Source organism: Tachypleus tridentatus, chromosome 13 (genome assembly GCF_004210375.1).
Source record: "Tachypleus tridentatus isolate NWPU-2018 chromosome 13, ASM421037v1, whole genome shotgun sequence".
Classification (NCBI taxonomy): Eukaryota; Metazoa; Arthropoda; class Merostomata; order Xiphosura; family Limulidae; genus Tachypleus; species Tachypleus tridentatus.
Window position 1 is genome coordinate 102,852,171 of NC_134837.1, and position 20,201 is coordinate 102,872,371.

Below are 20,201 nucleotides of genomic sequence, written 5' to 3' on the forward strand. Positions count from 1 at the left end.
ACATGACATGCTATAAGATGAATGCGATGTATATTAGCCCAATGAAATAGGTCCAAAATCTGGAAAGAGAAATCTCTGAACAATGTGCTCTCTTTTATGGTTGCTATGTGCTACCATTATAGCACTATCTAAATGAGCCATCACCAGACAATGACAGGCAAGGAAAAAGAAGTGATGCAATGCCTGATGTATGGCTGAAAGTTTCAGAATATTGACATGCAAGGTGCTTTTTCAGCAAACCAGTGGTCTGAAAATGGCTAGTGATTGACCCATGCCCCTTATTCCTAAAGGGATGAATCTGAAAACAATGTAGATCCAGATGTAGGAGAGGAAGCTACACATCCACCGATGTATGGACTTTGTCAAGCCACCATTATGAATTGTCTCAAAGTAAAAGGAAAAGAAGTAAGGTTGAAAAGAGGATCCAAAGCATGGTTCACATGCTTGTGAAGCACCCACTGAAGGGATCTCATATCTCATACAGGTACAAATGAGAGGCCAATACAGTCCTGGAAGACTATCCACAAAAGTAATGGTACCTAAAGAGCAGAAAGTGAAGAAGTTGTGAGAGCATGGTGAACCAAAAGTTCTATTGCATGAAGACGTAAAGGCAGCATGTGTGTGTGTAACTGATATTCATGTCAAAATAAAAAAAAAAACCAAGTGGACCAGATACTGAGTGAGTCAAAGAAAGACTTCTCCAATTTGACCAAATGCCTCATCAAAATCATAATAGAAAGGAATTGGTGAGAATGAGTGGTTGATTTCTCCTCAGAATGAACTAAAAGGAGCCAACCACCCATGGAGCAAGGAAATAGCATCTCCAGAGTGTGAAGATGGCGTGCAGAAGTCCAGACTATTTCAACAAACATATGGTGACAAGGTAAGTCTGATTAGGAGAGCCTAAAATTGGTAAACCAACCCTAAGATGGACAAATCTAAGGTGAAAGAAAGACCAGTGTGATATCAGGATGTGTAAATAAATGCTGAAAACATCCATTTTCATCATCCACAACCTTGAATAAAATGTCCATCTCAGGGTGAGAAAATACTTCATGGTGAATATGGGTAGTGCAATGAAGTAGTTGAGGCAAGATAAATCAATTACTTGCAATCTATCCAAACTTTTCTTGGGGACAACAAAAATCAGGAAGAAAACCCCCAAAATGATAGGAACCTAGTTCTATTGCCCACTTCCAAATAAATTCTTGAATCATTTCTGACAGATATTGGCAGATCAAGGAATCTTGAAAAGGAGGAAAGAAAACAGAGCAGAGAGAAACAGAAGGTGGGGAAAGGAATAACTAATCCTTCTGAAAGAACCCACATCACCAACTAATTATTCATGAAAGGATGCCAGTGAAGAAGAAACTCAAAAAGGCCCCTGCCAGACCCAAACCCACAATGTAGTCACAGGTACTGGTGATGACAAGGGCTACATAGGAAAGTAGGAGAAGTACCCCAATTATAAAGAATGAGTGAGGACAGGAAAAAGGAATAAGAAGCACATGATGCAAAAAGACTACAAAAGTTGTAAAGGTGGATTGTTGGCAGACTGATGTTATTTGAAGGTCAATATTTTTAAGGACTGTATCAAATACCAAATATTTCAGAAAAGGTGTCAAACAAATTTGTGCGATAGATCAAGGGTAAACTTGCCCGAGACAAAAAGGCATCCTGACCTAATAAAATCCCAACAACAAAGAAACCACACATGTAATGCCAAAGCCATAGACAAAGCTTGATTGTACAATAAGAAAAGACGAGGTGAATAAAAAACATGGGAAAGGGATAAAACATCACAAACATGAGACAAAATCCACAAAGACCAAATTAGGTCTAAGTGATGCCTCCAGCCATAAATGAAAAAGATTGGCAAATTCCAGTGGCATGAAAAGATGAGTCCTCATCATTCTGCACAAATTCAGTTGACTCAGGAGGAGCCTGGCAATGGCTAGGAACAGAGGTTGACCCACGTAAAATTCAATCTCCCAACATATAAAAGCCAACAAATTCCACTGTCAGGTCTTCTGCAACAGAAGCCTGAAGAAAAACACTGATCACTAGTGTGACCCATAAAATGGTAATGTGAACATTTTAATTCACTGCACGAGAAAAGGTTCACAAAATTTGAATGCCAAAACACAACAACAAAAATGAACTGATAAATATTAATAAATTAATTGATGGAATGAATCAAAATAGAAAAGTAGTCACTTCATGTGGTATTAAAAAAAAAAAATTGTCACACCAGAAACACTAGCCACACAAAACAGTGTATCTTAACTTGAATGCTGCTAAATGAGAAGTGATACCTCGGGCAGAGGTGTGTAGATGGTGTCACTTGTGCCATCCAAGCATATGCCACTATTGGTTTAAAGGCAATGTGTGATGATTTACATAAGAGATGTGTTGAGCTATAATAATTTGAACAGAAGAAAATGGAAGGCTTGCAGAAAATGTAAAGAAACAACTCGCATATAGAGAACAGCATGTACAAGAACAGCTAATCTTGTGAGAGGAGGCAAGATCCTTGTCAAATTGTTTTGAAGCAGCAATGGCCTTATAGTAAAGATTATTATATACAAAGCTACAAATTATAAAAATATTTTAATTTTTTAATTCTGCATTTAACAAAAATAAAATACATTAAGACAAGAGTATAATTTCTTATTGATTTTTCAAGTAATTACACTTTCTACTCAGTACTAACAATAAAAAGCATGCAGACTGTAGAGCAAGCAGCAAAAGAACATAAAAGAGTTATCTTGAAAAAAGGCATTAAGTGCATTAAAAATATTTTCTGTAATAAAATTTAAAAAGTTTTCAAACATTTCTGCTAATAAATTAAACTGTAAAGTGAGGTTTAACCCCTTACTCTAGTCATAAAAATCATTATTATGAGACTTTATCCTACAACAGTATTATGTTTTTTTAAAAAACATAGACTTTACTTATTCCTAGTTTCTTCAGTTCTTCTTTTTCAATATACTTTTCTCTGTTTTTTTCCTGTCGAGCTTTACGGCTTCTTAAACGACGTCGTTTCACTATTTCACCTTGAGAAGAGGGAAAAAGGAAAAAATATAACTGATTTTATAAACTAATAAGTTTGAAAGATACTTAATGCTCTAATATATTTATATATGCAATAACTACACACTTCTATTATGTTATACAATTATTCTTGTGATACTAGTATGCAAACTTGGAGGACACATTCACATGACAAGTTTTTAATAAACAATCCCACATAATTATGATTAAGACATCTGGAGTGAAATTATAGAATAAAATATAACAAAATGTCAACCACATAACATATACTTTATTCAGTACCAACAAAGCTTTTCACACAATACCAGGGCTCTAAGTCACTAAAGAAAGACAGTGGTGGATGATTTGCTATTTATAGTAACAAACTGTTTAATAACAACTGTTATGGTGTGAATTGAATAAAGTTACTAAAAATGTAATCTTTCATCAATATCATGTTACAACACACAATTATAGAAAGAATAATCTTATGAACAGAATCATTGCAAAATTATTTTAAAAATGTGACAGCTAGTACTAAACAGCAAGTGCAAGTATAAATACAGTCTAAAATAAAGCACAAATAATTACCAAAGAAACTTGGAGTAAAATATAATTAATTAATTAGCAATAAATAAAGTATTTCAGTCTTTAATGCAGAAAAGTTAATAATTTGATATTAAAAATGAAAACAAATTATCATGTAGTAAATGAGATTCACATAAAAAATTGTTTACAATTTTTTACATGAAGTTAAAGAAATAGGTGTAATTCACAATAACTCTAAAACTGGACAATGCTAAAGCTATGCACCAGCTGTTTTTTCTAGGCTTCACAATTGCTTGGAATGTATATCATCTGTTTCACTCAGGTTGCAGCTTTCACACATTTTTGTGAAGTTTATAAGTATAAAAACCAAATTTTGTAACAAAAAAAAGAAATATTTACTCACAAAAATCATAGTAACAGCAGTACTCAAAGCTGTTATGTTGGTGCATATTTGCTTTATTGTGAGCAACTGATAACTAAGAATAATACAACTTGTATTAAATAGGAAGAAGTTTATTTTAAAAAGGGAATTTTCTTAAACATTGTTTCTTTAAGAAAAATACCAAGTGTTGATACTTTTAGGGTGTTAGTAATAAATGGAGTGCTTGGACCTTTTACACTCACTAGTTTAAAAACTTTCATTGAACATTTAAAACGTTTTTATGAATTCACTTGACTTTATTTCTCTAAAGTAGCCAAATTTTACATAGAAGTATAATGGGTGATCTTAAGGTTTTGTTATAAAATTGCCTTATAAAATTTGTCTACACAGGTAGAGTACCTTTTGTTAGAAACTCATTGATTTTGTTTTATAAGTTTAGAATTAAAAGTATTTTTAAAACATGTTTGTTTCTGTTTGATTCATTAATTTCAACTTAATTACAGAGGGCTGAGCAGTGACTACAATTAAAAACTAATGTATTCATTGTGTATTAAAAACTTATAGTAAAGAACTGCAACGTAAAGATTGTTTTTTGGCATAATTTACTTCTGATATTACAGTTTCTAATATTTCTTGTATCCTCCCCTCCAAAAAATAACATCTTGATGACTGGAACAAATATGTTTATTCATGAATAAATAAAAGTTTCTCTTTCTGTGTTACAATTTTAATGAAGATGTGACTACACAACTAAAATTAAACATTAATATTGTACACTGCTGTATTATGCATTCAGTATTGCATTCTGTGTAGCGAATAGTTTAGTATATACACCTCATTCAAACATAGGCTCTGAAATTATAAGCAAGTTACAATAAAACAACTTTCCTTGAGAAAATATATTATTAACACTGAGAGTGCCCAACTGCTGAGACAACACATTCTAATCTTTCTAAGTGAAAATATAAGAAAAGTAAATTTAATCAGATATGCTCATTATTTGAAGCCAGTAGCTTGCTCTGAGCAGAAGTTACTATTAATTAAGCTGTTTGTACTTGTTGCAATATGTTCTCCTACAATATTTAAAATCAGTTATAGAAGAAGCTAACATACATATTTTTGATCTAGAAGTAAAACAGATGTCCCAATGGTGCAATAAATTTTATTTAGTATTATACAAGGCATGAAGCCTGATGAAAATTTCCCAACTATCACTAACAACTTTGAGAATTCAAACTGCATAACCATTTGAATTAAATCTTGAAAACATGAATTTTCAATTAAACAAATACTAATAATATTACTAATTTACCTTCAGCTCTCATGAGATCTTACCCAAGATGTTTGGCCAACTTTACCTTTAGGAACACTTATTTGTAAAGTCATACCAGTTTTAGTTTGCTCTATTTTTATATGGAATTTCTGTACTTCTAGCATACATGGCACAAATTAAAAACACTAAATAGCAATCACATTATTCTGGTTTGAAAAAAAAAGTTACAACTTTGTATAGCATACATATACTTAAAAGACACAAAGTTTCTGGTAATATCTGGATTACATACAATATACTCTACATCATAAATATCATGGAAAACAACCATTATTAAACCTGATTACATATAAAATTGTTGTGCTGGAAAACAAACACTGAAACATGTTAAGTTTGTACAATTTTGGCTTGAATAGTGTGCTGTTTTGGCAGGAATAATTGTTATGTATTATAATTTATTTCAAACGAGTCTCTGATTTATGTTATGCAAGTTACATATTACTATTTCAAATAACCAATATTTTAATTTGAGTTAATTAAATTAATTAAATATCAATTACACGTTTTTTTGCCAACAAGACTGATACACACAATTTCCTTTTTGAACACATATTTTAATATGCACACAAAACATTATACAATTTACAATAATGATTACTAATAGTTACTAAAAATGATGGTTTATATACAAGAGGTTTTACAAATAGACTATACTGATTCAATATCCAGTATAGAACTGAATGTTTAATCAATGATCGAGGTCCATGATGAGCAAATTAATTCTGAGTTGATATTGTCACACCTTCATTATGCCAGCTAGCTTGCTAAGTTTTCCCAGTAATAATATTTAATGTCCCCATAAAAATACTAAAGTCCAGAGTAATTCACTGAAGTTGAACAGTTTGTAATATTTGAAAATTATAAACATTCTTCATCAAATTCTCTAGGTTTTTCGATTAATAGGCATTACTCACAATTATGGCTTCCTGGCCTATAGTACATTGACTGTAGCTGACTAACAATAATAATCTCTATCTCAGCATGTTGGTTTTTATATATCAATCACACAAGACCTTAGAATCTTCAAAGTTTGCTTGCAACAATAGTACATTGTTTATTCTTATACACATGAATGTTACACAAATTTAAAGAACAGGCTAGACTTGCACAATACCTAGTAAAGAACATGTCACATGCAAAACAGTAAAATATCCAGAAATAAGTGTAGGCACTAAAACAAATGTCTAACAGTAAATCTGTTACATAATATTATATTATTCCTATCAATACAGGATATTTTAAGCCACAAATTTACTGACAACTGGAATTATTTAAAGTATTACCAATTTCTTCTTAAATTTACTTTGATCAGTCACTATCTCTGTACCCCCAACGAACAAAACCATTCTGAGGTGTATGTGAAGATATGATAAAAATTAACATGGATTTTAAACTGTTTGAAACCAAATCTAAATTGGTATTTAAAGCACAAACATCATAAGATACTGCATTAATAACAAGTAAAATACATGTCAGTAACATGATAATCTTACAGTATGTTTTTAAAGTTCAGTACAATAAAGAAGTTTCTTTAAGCCACAATTTAATATTTATTATAATCCTAAACAACATACAACCATTTATAAACTTAATTTTTGTTTTAAAGTACTAAAAAACAAAAATATTGCAAGCATATTACTGAAATTTAAGACTAGCACATAACAGTCTAAAGACTTACTCATAAACAAATCTACAGTTGCTTTAGACACGACAGGAGGTTTTATTTCAAGTTCCACAAACTGAAATTCACAAGTCACAGGCAAGTGTCGAAGGTATCTCATACGTTTCCTACTGGCCTATGTCAACACAAAATTAAAAAATATTAAGTTAGAAAATTATTCACACATCATACAATTCTTTAAAGACTTCCACTAGTACCACCCTGATATAAAACTTTAAAAAAGTATTAACCATGTGACAGAAAATGCTCTAATTCGCTCGTTTCTACAAAAAATAACCTAGGGTAGTATACATCCTGAAGTACCTTAACGTACAGCTTCCAAAAAAGTTGAGGTTCAAACTCCTGGCAATAACAAACAGTACTTATCATTTGGTATAGGGTTATTAATAAGAACTATAAAATGAAAAGTGAAAAAATATTTATAACACTAGGATGTCAACCACACAAATATCATCTATATCCAGTGCAAATGAAGCTTTCTGCCCAATATCATGACTTTCCAAGCAGGTTGAGATGTATTTTTTACATAGTTTTTCTGAAGTTCATAGACAAAAACTGGTAAGCTTAAACCTGAATTACTTCCTTCACAATCAGAAGACCACTAAAATCAAGTCTAATGAGAAGAAACTCTGATCTATCTTAAATGTGTGATGTATTAGTAACAAATCATATAACAGCCTCTGACAATTATCAAATCAGTTAAAAACGACAAAACAGAGTGCAGTAGTATACAGAAATAAATTAATTTTACCCATCAAATTAAGGTACAAAACCAAAATAATTTGCAGATACAATGCACATATCCCTGTCCTTAACATATTTTGACTATTCTTTAAAATAACATTCCTATTAAACATACTTATACATCCAACCTTTTTTTTTCAGTATTATTATAAAAGTCAAAATTATAAGTTAATCCCTGCATACAACAATTCACATGTAAAACCATCAACTTCTTTATATTCTTTCAAAATTTAATACTAATTTGAACACTGTTAAAAAGAATTGTTGGAGAATACAGTAGAAGTTGTCAACTAAAGCATTCTGCCTGTTGTATTATGGTAGAACAGACTACTTCTATGAAGTTACATTTACAGTTTTCTAGGCTAACAATGAGGAAAGAATAATAATGCAATGTTGAATACTTATTTTGTAAAAGTTACAGTACAGAATTAGCACAAAGAAAACAGCACAGTTTAGTCAATTCAAGTTTTTGAACTAATATTTGTAAAAACAACCAGCAAGACAAGTTCCTGAAAGGATCAAAAGACTGACACCATGTTTGTAAATACAAACCTCATCCATAGAAGCACCCTCAAGATCCACTATTTTAGCAGTTATTGTAGTAGGACTATTCTCCAGACTTCCATATTCTTTTACCAACATACGAACATTCAGAGCATGTAGGAAAATATTCTGTCCATCAGAAGCTGTCAGTGATAAAAATAAATGTATTTCAAATTATATTTAAAACAACTAATATAGTACTCTTAATTGAAAAACAAAAATCATTACAGGGCAAAGTTTGAGAGAAGTACAAAATATTCTTAATACCAAACATCTAAATGCCTTATCTATACACTAAGAAACTTGATCACACAATATATCAAACAACAAGATGTCAACCCTTTCTTGTCATTTGCAGAAATAAGTTTATAGCATTATTTTCATTTTCAAAACAAAAACCCAAACATTCCAAAGTAAAATTACTAATTAAACAGTGCCAATAAGCTCTTTATCAAGAAGGAAAGATGAATGACTCTTTAAGAAATTAACCTGTATAACTGTTTAGTAATAAATGGTTGAAATATCCCCACCCTGCTGAACTCCTGAATGAGAAGTGGTTGATATATCACAAAACTGTTGACACTTTTGTTGTAAAATTCTCATTGGTAAAAGTATTTTCTGCAGATTCTACAACTAAAACCCACATTACTCAATTTGAAAATATTAAGCAAAATATTTTCATTAGTAAAGATATTTTTCGGCAGCTTCTAAAGTTAAGATACATTGTATATAATTTTATTTAAATACTTTCATAAACAAAAACAATCTGCTGAAGCTTCTGTGAATAAAACATGGTATTCATGATGTAACCTACGGATAACATCATAAAATGTTCTGATGACTTAATCGGTGCCTCTAGATTCAGCAATGAAATAATGGTATTTTAGTCTTTTAAAACATATACCAATGTACTGTTTTAATTTTAATAGCCGTAAAAATGGTGCAACTTTTTGCAATTCCACGATGATCAAAAGAGCAGTATAAAATTCAGTTCTTTACCACTTGAATGCACAACATCGAAATGGTAAAGTTCATATGATTACTAACTGATTACAGACAGAATGTAATAATGCTGTGGCTGCAAGTGCAGTTGCTTTGCAAGTCATATATCACAAACAGTTACAACAAACCTACTCAGAAAATTATCCCTATGATACATATAGCTTTTGAAATAGATTAAATACTTTAAAGAGTTACAGAAAGTTATAATTTCCATCAAAGCTCATAAATGGGTATGTTCAACATATGGTATGTACATATCATTTTAAAAGACATGGTAGAAAAACTGTTTATAGGATAAAAGCATCTTCACCAGTTATATACCTGCTGTACTTAGGTTTTATAACATACCCATCAACAGCCCATTTATGTTACTTGGGGTTCTAAATTCTAATAAAACAATGTACCATAGTCAGATCCACCAAAAAATGCTAATTCCCATTTTTTTAAGATTAGCTATAAAACAATGAGATATTGTTTGAAATGAAAAAGAAACATCCAACATTTCTATCATCAGCGGCATAAAACACAATTTTTATCAGAAAAGGGAGAAATATGACAAAACTGAAAAAGTTACTAACACTTCTACCTGCCCCTATTACAAAATCATATCTTTTTCAGTACTACTTATCTTTGAAAGCATCACAACTTTGAAGAGATAAAATGTATTCCTCAATTTTAATATATCAAAAGCAGAAATACCTTGATAGAAGTAATAGTTTTTTCTGCTAAGTTTCTTGGTATCGATTCTTTCTTCATCAGTACAATTCTGGGGATTGTTCAACTCAAGAAATGAAGTTTGTTCACAGATTTGTACATTACTTCCTGTCCCACCATTACTGAGGTTGTGTTCATCAGTTGCTGGTACAAAATCAATGTTATGTTTGTTTTATGACAAACTTTTAAGTGTGGAGTGACACATATATAACTATTTCCTACAAGAACAAACTACCTAGAACACTACATAACACACAGCTTTATTTACTTACTAAGCATTTTACAAAGAATAAATAAACATTACTTAACAATCTATGTTACTGATTTAATAATAGAAACATATTCATTATCACACAAATACTAAACTAAAAATTTAACCAAAAAATGTATTTATCTTGAAAAAATAATGATACAAGTTTTATCCTTAATATAAGTATGAAAGTAAATATTAAAATCAAATCAAAAGTTAACTGAATAATTATATTACTAAAATAAATTACAACTATGTACCTGGAAGGATCAAATGACTGACACCTTTAAGATACAATAGATGTGCTGACACACATTTCTGAAGAACATTTCCTGTAACCCAAAACTTTATGTTCTGACATACAAAAGATACTTGATGGAAGGAAAATTTATCTTTTCACATCAATCCTCTATTAATAGTCACAAACAAAAAAAAATCCATCATAATTACACTTACTCACAACACTTGTAAAGAAGTCTGCATTTTCATTACCTCCAGCAGTGCTTAAATTAACCAGGTCATCATTTTCATCAGCAAAAGGGTCTACATATTTTTCATGCTAGAGACAGAAACATAAATTTAGGTCCATTAAAGAAGAAAGAATCAACAGAAGAGTGACAACCAAATTGTATTTTCATGCCAGTCTGAATAAAACATTTTCCATACCTTTTCTGTTTTCCATTTTTCTAATTGTGATGCTGCCACATTCCTTGCATCATCAGCAACATGGGAGGGAAATGTTTCAGAGATGTGAAACTGAGTCATGAGCAGTGAAGCTTCATCTTGTAGTAACTGCTGTTTATGTAGAGCTTTCTCTCTCTCATCCAAGATCTTTAGAATGTTTACACAAACACATTAAGTAATATTTAGAACTACAGATTTTACATCACTGATTTAAATTTATTTAAAATATTTTTAAACACTATCAACTTAACTCTATCTACAAGCACAGTGGATTACACTGACCTCATGACTCCATGTGACAACCAATTTTCATAATGTAACTTTTATCACATTTTATTTATCTTCACAAAAATATTTCAAGCTTTTGGTAAATACGTCTTTTGATGACAAATCATCAAGAATTTTAAATTAAGTCTTTTTACTAAACTTTGTCCATTAATATAAGGAGTCAAGAATTTTGATAGTTTCACAGTTCAAAGTTATTTTCATGTTAAGATAAATACTTTTCTTCCTCTGAAAATTTTCAATTTTCATTTCTGTAATCTATAAAACCTCCTAAACAAATATGAAACTTTTCTAACAGAATCTTTATTTTTATCTATTATTTTCTCTACCATTTCTCCACACAAGGTTGATCAATTGGATGGACCTTGTAACAACCATTAAAAAAATCGGGAATAGGTATAAATTGCATTTCTTATCTGTAGAATGACTGTAAATCTCAAACTTAGCATGTTCCCAATTTTTACATTCCAGTTACTTTTATAATAGTAAAAAATACAAGTGCAAAATAAAAAGAGGTATTGCATTTACTCAAGCCTTGTGTTTTTTCACTGTTGACTGGTAAACTGACAAAAACAAACAATAACGTTTCATACATTTAATAGTACATATTAATGTCACTTTGGTGTTTTTCCAGACATACTTGTAAAGCTGACTCTATAAAGCATGACTCTGGGGTATCACTTTCCTCCTTAAGTTGAGCCAACATTTCATTTCTTTCTCGGTTTAAAATGGTGTTCACTTGTTCTGGGGAGGCTAACAAAAGCTTCTGAAAGCATGTGGTAGCAGCAACTAATACAAAAGTCATCAAAACAAAATGTTAGAAAAATTTAAATATTAACAATAAAGGATTAAATTTAATTTCAATTACTCTTGGAAAAGAAAAAAAAAAAGTCTTAAAACAAACAGTTACAGGTCTTACTATATTTCTGAAGCTACTTGTATTAATCAAGCATTACCTAATATGAAATAGAGCTGAACCACTTAATTAGGCTCACCTTTAAATCTAGCACCCATATGTTGATGATACTTCATATGAAAAAAAAATAAGTATATATATAAAGTATAAACTATTCCTCCTATACATGTGAAAATAATTGCAAAAAGAAATTTCCTACTTTTTCACTGATGACACTTTGTTAAACTCCTAGAGAAAGGTATTTTACAGATTGTGTATTTTGAGAAAGGTATTTTACAGATTGTGTATTTTTGAAAAAGGTATTTTACAGATTGTGTATTTTTGAACTTCTACATTTTATATTCTCTCTTAAGAAAAAGTAACAGGCAGTTACTGTAAAATTTCTTAAAAGATCAATTAAACATCTTAAACATTTAAGATGAATATCTTCTGTCACTAAAATGCAGCATGTGTACAAGAATAAAAGTGGATGTTTAAATAACAATTTCCTCAATTACATTTCAATAATTAAAGTTATGAAAAGATCCATAGATTGAAGTATTACATCAATGACCTAACAGGGCTAATAAAAGCTGAAATATTTTGAACATATAATATTCACTCAATCACAGCACAAGTTTTGGTTAATGTCTAACAAGAGTAGAAGTTTCATATTTCAATCTACAACATGAGAGTAGACACAAAGTACTGAGTCAATTGCTGGAAAGTCACAATGCACTTGCATGCTTGCAAATTATCAGTGTAATACAAAATGTCATGAGACAACACCTGTACTTCCCAGTATTCACACAGTGCTGCACCATACTGACGTTCAGTCTAACTGAACAACCTTAAAGATCTCACTGCTAAATGAAGAATTACATTTCAATATGTAATTGTTGTGAGATGTGTTACCCTGGACAACATGGAGTCCCATCCTTTCCTACATGCAGATACAAGTCCACACTAAAACAGATCATCCCCCCCATGCCTACTCTGTTTTGCACTAAGAAATAGTAAGAAATGATCACCTCAATGTCTTTGAATCTTAGCATGGCTGCTAGTAAACTCGAGACAGAATCTGTGAAAAAAAAGATATCCAACTTCTGATGTCCCATCTGAAATAATCCATAGTCTGTAAAACATTGTTGGATATGTCAGAATGTCAAAATTAATGAATTAAGGAACTTTTGAACCTCAACCCAGCCTCATGAAATAATTTACAAAAAAAAGTTAAAAGAAATTCTAGCCTATATTACATTTTAAATGAAATTTTTCAACCAGGTTACCTTAAAAGACGTAATCTGACTGTGGAAATTTTCAACAGTAACTCTTTTGGGTTTTCCTAACCTCATCATCTGTTTGATACTGACTCCACATACAAGAGACCAGAATCTGGTACACTATAAATAACTGAACAAGATAGCAATGAGTTGCCCATTTTAAAGCATCACCATTACCCTTGTTCATGTCCTCATTACTTAAGTGACATTTGTTTCTGAGCCATTACATTTACTACAAAGTTTAAATAAGCACTTTCATGTGTACAGAATTTTGCAAGTACACCAATCTGCTTTCAGAATTTGAAATGTTTTCTTATCAATCTATTAATTATAGGCTACAAAAACCAGCACACTGAAATAAAATATTAATGTGATTTTGACAATTTTAGTTACATTTTGAAACAAGTGTGGTATCTGCTTTTACACAAGTTTTATTTTATTTTTCAGTTATTTTACACAATACTAAAAAATTTGATCTTACCCTCATCAATATAAAAAGGTTTTTCAATAACTCCATTCCAGTGAGTGACAGGGACAGCAAACACACACCCTTTGTCTCTTCTCATAAGAGAAAGACTTATATTATCTCCAATTTTCTGAGTGATTTTACTGACAAAGTCAACACTGCAAAATCAAAAAGTCAATTTATAACTGATTTTTTTCCACAATTACAAAAACTAGTTTGATGTTTTCCTAAATTATTTTTTTTATAAAGTTGATCTTTTCCATATGAAGTATTCTAAGTTAAAATGATAAAAATTAAATTTTCCTAAAAGCCATTTACTTTAATTATTTTTTTTATATACCATTTCTGTTAATTTTCAGTAACTTTTATCCTTATTTTAGTTACATTAAAAATATTTAAGGCTGCAAATCTTCAGGAATGATTATACTGTAATCAATGAGACATTACACACTAATATTTTGGAATTACTTAATGATTTTATTGCAAATCTGCTTAAATTCCAAACCATAATACATTAAATCTACTTATACCAGAAAATTTCACCTAATTCTTAGTCTTGTATGTTATGGCTATACTAGTTTTCACACTTTGATGTTTTCTAAAATCATTTCATAAAAGAAAGTCTTGTGAATATCCAAATAAAATTTAATATCAGGTTAATTTTCTTGCTAGACAGTTTGTATACTAGTATTTTTGTTTCTAAGTGATTTAATTTGCAATAAACATATTTCTAAATTTATTAGAAAGACAAATGATTAGGTATGGATTTAACATTAAACAAAAATCTTGAAGTTGACATTCTTTGATATCCAATACCAATTAAGCACTACACAAGACTTCTGTTGTAAAGTAAAATGAATATTTCTTTTTAAATATTTACCATTCAGTCTGAGTTGATGAGATTAAATGATTGAACTACAGAAGGCATTATGATTTCTGATATTCAAGTTAGATTAAAAAAAGATTTGATAAACAGTTCAATCTGTTAACCTCATAAAACCAAAGTTTACTGCCAAAAGAATTAATCTCTATAGTATTTGGCCACAAAGATGCAAGCAAGCTATGAGGTCGGCCAGACTGTGCAACTCCTGCACAAAATAACAAGTTTTCATGTGCACACAGGTACTGTATTTAGTCCCTTTACAGCAGCAAAGTTTGTTGAGCCCTCCTCACTTAACTCTATTGATAAATCTTATGAAAACCTTAGAGAATGCTGTTATATAAAGCTGAGTAACCAGATGTTGTATTGTACAACATGTGCAGCCAATAATGTGTTTTGTGTGAAAGACTGAATGGGTGTAGAGTTTTACTCTCTCAATGCTGGGACATTAGTGAGGATAGAGCTGTGCTTGTAAGCAAGTTATATTCCAGAGATTGCATGCAGTTCAAATATGAATTTAGAATTAAAAAAAAAAAAAGATTTGTTTGGAAACCAATCCACCACAACTGCCTCTGAGTTGCAGACAGGGTAGAGTGTTCGTAAGCATATACTAAGACCATATGAAGACAGCTGAAAGAAGTTTTTCCATTTTACAACTCATTAAATTAACTGAATTGTTGCACGCCATCACATATATAAAATAAAATTATCCAGTCAGTACTACAGAATGATCAATTTTCTTTTTCAATTTTAACTCAAATATATTTTAACCAACCATTTAGATTATGTATGCATAATTTAAACTGTTTTTATGAATACGTTTCCTCTGCAATAAAGGATATTTTAAAAACTATAATTAAGACTTTATATTAAATTATTATAAAAATATTCCACAATTCAATACTTGTTATAAAATACCATTTTGTGTTTGACATGCTAGATTTAGGTCACTATAGACATACCTTTTCAAATCGTCTTTATGTACAGCTTCATAACAGATGGGACACTTGTGCCAGGATTTGTCAGACAAAGACAGATAGTGTAGCATGCAAGACCAACAGTAGATGTGACCACAGCGGGTTATTTTGGCAGCAGTGGGCGGATACAGACAAATGGGGCAAGATGGAACCTCATAGCTCGGAACTCTCTGGCAAATACAGAATCAAAACCACCTTATATCCAAATGTAAAATCATTGTATTGATTTCCAAATATATCATCTATACAACATATACCTTTTGTATAGATAGTAAAATCTTTAGTGCAAAAATGTAGAAAGTTTAAGATCTAAAGCTCTCATATTTTCATTTGGAACTCGCCGACATTAATACTTTCATAAATTAAAACATAGATTATTACCAAATTACTTTTTCCAATTCTGTTTATTACAGTACAATAAACATTGTGACCTCACTATACAAGTCACAAAATTATAATCTAAAATTTGATACCACATACACTGATATACATTCAAAGATATCTCAATAAAATTTTGAAAGAGAGCCAACAAATGTGACATGTCCTTTGACCCTTGATCACAGGAATTCCTGTTGAGAAAAGAATTAACAGGATTTGTAATTTTAAAAGGCTTCTGTTGAATAAACCTTAGGTCATCAATATGTTAAAAGTTCTGGAAGATGACATTCAAGTAAATTCTGTTGCCCATTTTAAGTTTTGGAGATCAACCAAAATATTGCCTCCTAAAGCTTTCAAACTTCTATTATTTTAAAACCTACAAAGCAGATCCTTTGGAACTACAGCTCCTCTATATTAAGATTCTAGTCTTCCTGCATAGGTGGTTGCAGTTCATGTTCTTTCCTTATCATCAACACCATCTATCTGCATAAATAACATCGGCCACATAATGCTTTTTGATATTTTAGTAATAGAATGGGTTTATATCTCAAAACATTTCAAATACATGGACTTATTAATTGTTGTTTTAATTTGTCTGTTCCAATGAACAAAGTTGTCTAATTCTTTTTTTTTAAATACTGTTTGGTATGTGTTGCAAAATTAGATGTAACATTTTTGAACAAGTATAAAAGTAGTACTGTTTTGGCTCATCAATATTAAAAAAACTTGTCAAATAGTATTCCTCTGTCCAAACCATGAGACAGAAAAGTGAACACTTGTATTTTTCACTAGATCTATTAAAAAAAAAAAGAGTTTTCCAGTTATTACCAACATTTAGCTCAACTGTAATTATATGAAATATGTTGGGATTGCAGAGTATAAACTTGAATAATACCTATGGACATACATAATTTTCTCTAAAATAACTATGAAAATGTGTGTGTATGTACAAACACACATATTATGATTATTATAAACATTTTATTTTGCACAAGATATTGAACTATAATTACCACTTCCTCAACCAAAGACCAGTCCACTAAGATGTCCGGATCTACTGAATGGACTGTATAATTCCCATTTTTACGTACAATGAACTGGTAACTGAAATATTTAACAGTAATACAAGTTCATATTTAAAACCTCTAAATAATATAAAGGTACAGGGGTGTAAAAGTTAAACATCCTTCACTGCTAAACATGCTGGAATGAAGTATTTACTAAAGGTTTTACAAAATACTTAAAACAGTTTTCACAGTAAATACCAATGTGGTAAAATTATTTCTCTCTGGATACTTTTGACTTTGTTCTCTTTATCATTTACATAATAAAATGGAACAAGTTGATAAAATACACAATGACATGTGTAGACATGAACTAAAAGATAAGGTTTCTTTGTTTTTCAGCATTTAAAATAAATTTTTTTAAAGGTTCAACAAAATTTCTAATAAACTATTTATCAAAAAATGCAAGTACTAATATATATTCTGCAACACAATATCACAAATATTAGTTTAAGTTTGTGCATAATGTAAAAAATACAAATTATATTTTCCTTAAATCTTATCCACCATATCACAACTGAAACAAATCAGTTAAAAGATACTACATTCTCATTTGAATAAACAATTTTAGGTTACTGAAGCCCCTTCACTGTTCAAATCTGCAAATTCAAATGTGTACAACCTTCTTGTATCTAATATACACCAACTAATCATATTTCATTCTTTGTGTTTAGTAAACTTTCAACCTTCAGATCCAAAGTGAATATCTTTAAATTGTAATCACGTTTTACTCAGCTCTTAAGATATTTACTTCTTCCCAACTTTTTACATGAAGTTTTTAATATGTAAACAAAATCCAGACCAGAATTTTGTGCAATGCTACTCAAGAGTTATTCATTTCTAATTTTGTCGTAGCAGACAAAAAAAGACATAAGCTATTCACCGCCAACTCGTGATTTAATCAATGCTAGTACAATGCATCCAAAGTGTGAAACACAATTTTCTTTTTCTTAGCAGTAACAGGGTGCACATTTCAAAGCTTCAAATACAGTCACACAAGCTCAGCCCAAATAAATGCATCTTTATGTAATATTAGTGAAAACTAATAACAATTCTAAATCTTTAAAATCATTAAAAAAATTAGTGTCTGTTAAAACAAGTGATTTGCATCCACAAAACTTAGAACGTTTTTAAAGTGAGTCTATTTTGATGTTCTAAAGTGCCTACATGAATTTAAAATGTTTTTTTCAGTACAAACAATAAACAGTGTATGAGTTGGTGTAAAAAGAATGAATCAGGACTGTAAAAAGAACAAGTACTATGATTTATAAATACTGCTACTATTATTACAAACTGAAAATAAGTTTTTCAAACCATACTTTGCTTGCAAAAATTTCTCTTTGTTATATGTAGGCAATGTTGATCGTCGTTGTGCTCCTCTTTTATACTGCAAATTTCCACCATATCCACACTCGCGTGGGGTGAAAGAAAAATTCAGAAGATGATTCAAATTTATCTTTTTAGAACCAGGGTTCTGGGCAGAGCCAATTTCTGCACCCATGTCTTCCACTATCTGAAAAATAATGCAATGTTTTTCCCTTTAACACCCATTCAACTTATATCTATGATGACTTTAGTTAAAATTCATAAAAGTTTCTACTTGAAAATTGCAATTAGCACTGTTTATCTTTGAAACACAAAATATAATCATTTATAGAGCATACACCTGAAAAGAAACAATTTGCATTCATTAAGTATTAATTCTCTCACACTAAAAAATTGGTTATATCGACCAACCTCAATGTTTTTGTTCTCTTCATAGTTTCCAAAACATAACTTAATAAACTTTATGTATCTCCACAGAATTTAGAAGACTTAGTAAACATAACAAATTTTCTGTACACAAAATTTTGTTGAGAAAGTATTTTGACTAAAGATTTGTCCACAAACATAAATTGTATTTCTATGTCCTAGTCTTAATGCTAAGTGACTGTCACGTTAAAGTTAAAAACTGAAATTAACCTTTTTTTCTTTATGGAATAACTTCAAATTGCAATATGAAACTACAATTATTTATCCTAAATAGCATTACACACATAACAATACACACCTTTTATACTTAAACTTTGACATCTTTTTACCCTTCAATCATGGTTAACTACTATTCACACCATTATAAATTGTAAATCACTTGGAGAACATAGAGTTCACATTAATCTACTGAATTATATTATGCACAAGCTACTTATAAACATACCTCATAAAAAATTTTATTATATTATTTATTTCACCTAATATAAATTTAACAAACAAAAAACTACCTACATTAGTTTTACACTAGTTATATTTATAATAATAAATAAGGAATACAAATAAAAAGAAATATATTTACATGAGCCTTCCTTTTTTGCTGTTGATAACACTTAACCTTTATTTTATGATCAAATTTATATTTATCTTGTTTGCCCTGTTTCTGAAGTATTGTGGTTAACAGTCTCTACATTTACTTCCTTTGTTTATAAAAAGTTTTTCTTCATTTGCTTGATTTTTTTAATGCAATGTTTCAGTAGAAAAAGGAAGACTGTAGTTATATTAGAGATTTAAATACAGTAAGGTAGGTTCCAACTGTATATTTGTTGCTTATCCACAACTGGTTGGTAATTCCTATATCATCCTATACTTTAGTCTTTTAGGTGAACATCAAATTTCTATAGGAGAGCATACTTTAAGAGGTACTAACATTTACACAGGAATTACGATTTTTTAAAAAATCAATACTAGTTAATCCTTTCAAGATTGACTTGGTTGGTATAATATACATTAGTTTGTAGACACATTTTCACAGGTTAATTCACTACACACATCTTCACAAAATTAGATACACCTTTATTAAACATTACAAGCTTCTGGTACACAAAATTTTTAAATGAAGTATTATTACTAAAGATTTGTTTGTGAAAATAGTCTTTCAGTACTAGTCCATGTGGAAGTGGTTTTCACATTATGATTAAAAATACCATTTTTCATCACAAAAATCTCAAATTTCTCTCATATCTTCCTTTAAACCTCCTAAATACATTTCAAACTTTTCTTTTCAGTAAAACTATCTTATCAATTA

At 30.2% G+C, this 20,201-nt stretch overlaps 1 protein-coding gene across 1 annotated transcript in view; it reads right to left on the minus strand.

Annotated features, from left to right (window-relative positions):
* The window catches only part of LOC143240648 (E3 ubiquitin-protein ligase RNF10), a 50,472-nt gene that overhangs the window by 22,210 nt on the left and 8,061 nt on the right, over positions 1–20,201 (minus strand). Inside the window, exons 3-13 of the mRNA XM_076483417.1 lie at positions 18,463–18,656; positions 17,093–17,183; positions 15,687–15,871; positions 13,860–14,002; positions 11,841–11,989; positions 10,898–11,062; positions 10,688–10,790; positions 9,967–10,125; positions 8,275–8,408; positions 6,976–7,093; positions 2,955–3,056 (exon numbers count right to left, since the gene is read on the minus strand). Of these exons, the coding sequence (XP_076339532.1) occupies positions 2,955–3,056; positions 6,976–7,093; positions 8,275–8,408; positions 9,967–10,125; positions 10,688–10,790; positions 10,898–11,062; positions 11,841–11,989; positions 13,860–14,002; positions 15,687–15,871; positions 17,093–17,183; positions 18,463–18,656 (1,543 nt within the window). The remainder of the gene's footprint in view (positions 1–2,954; positions 3,057–6,975; positions 7,094–8,274; positions 8,409–9,966; positions 10,126–10,687; positions 10,791–10,897; positions 11,063–11,840; positions 11,990–13,859; positions 14,003–15,686; positions 15,872–17,092; positions 17,184–18,462; positions 18,657–20,201) is intronic.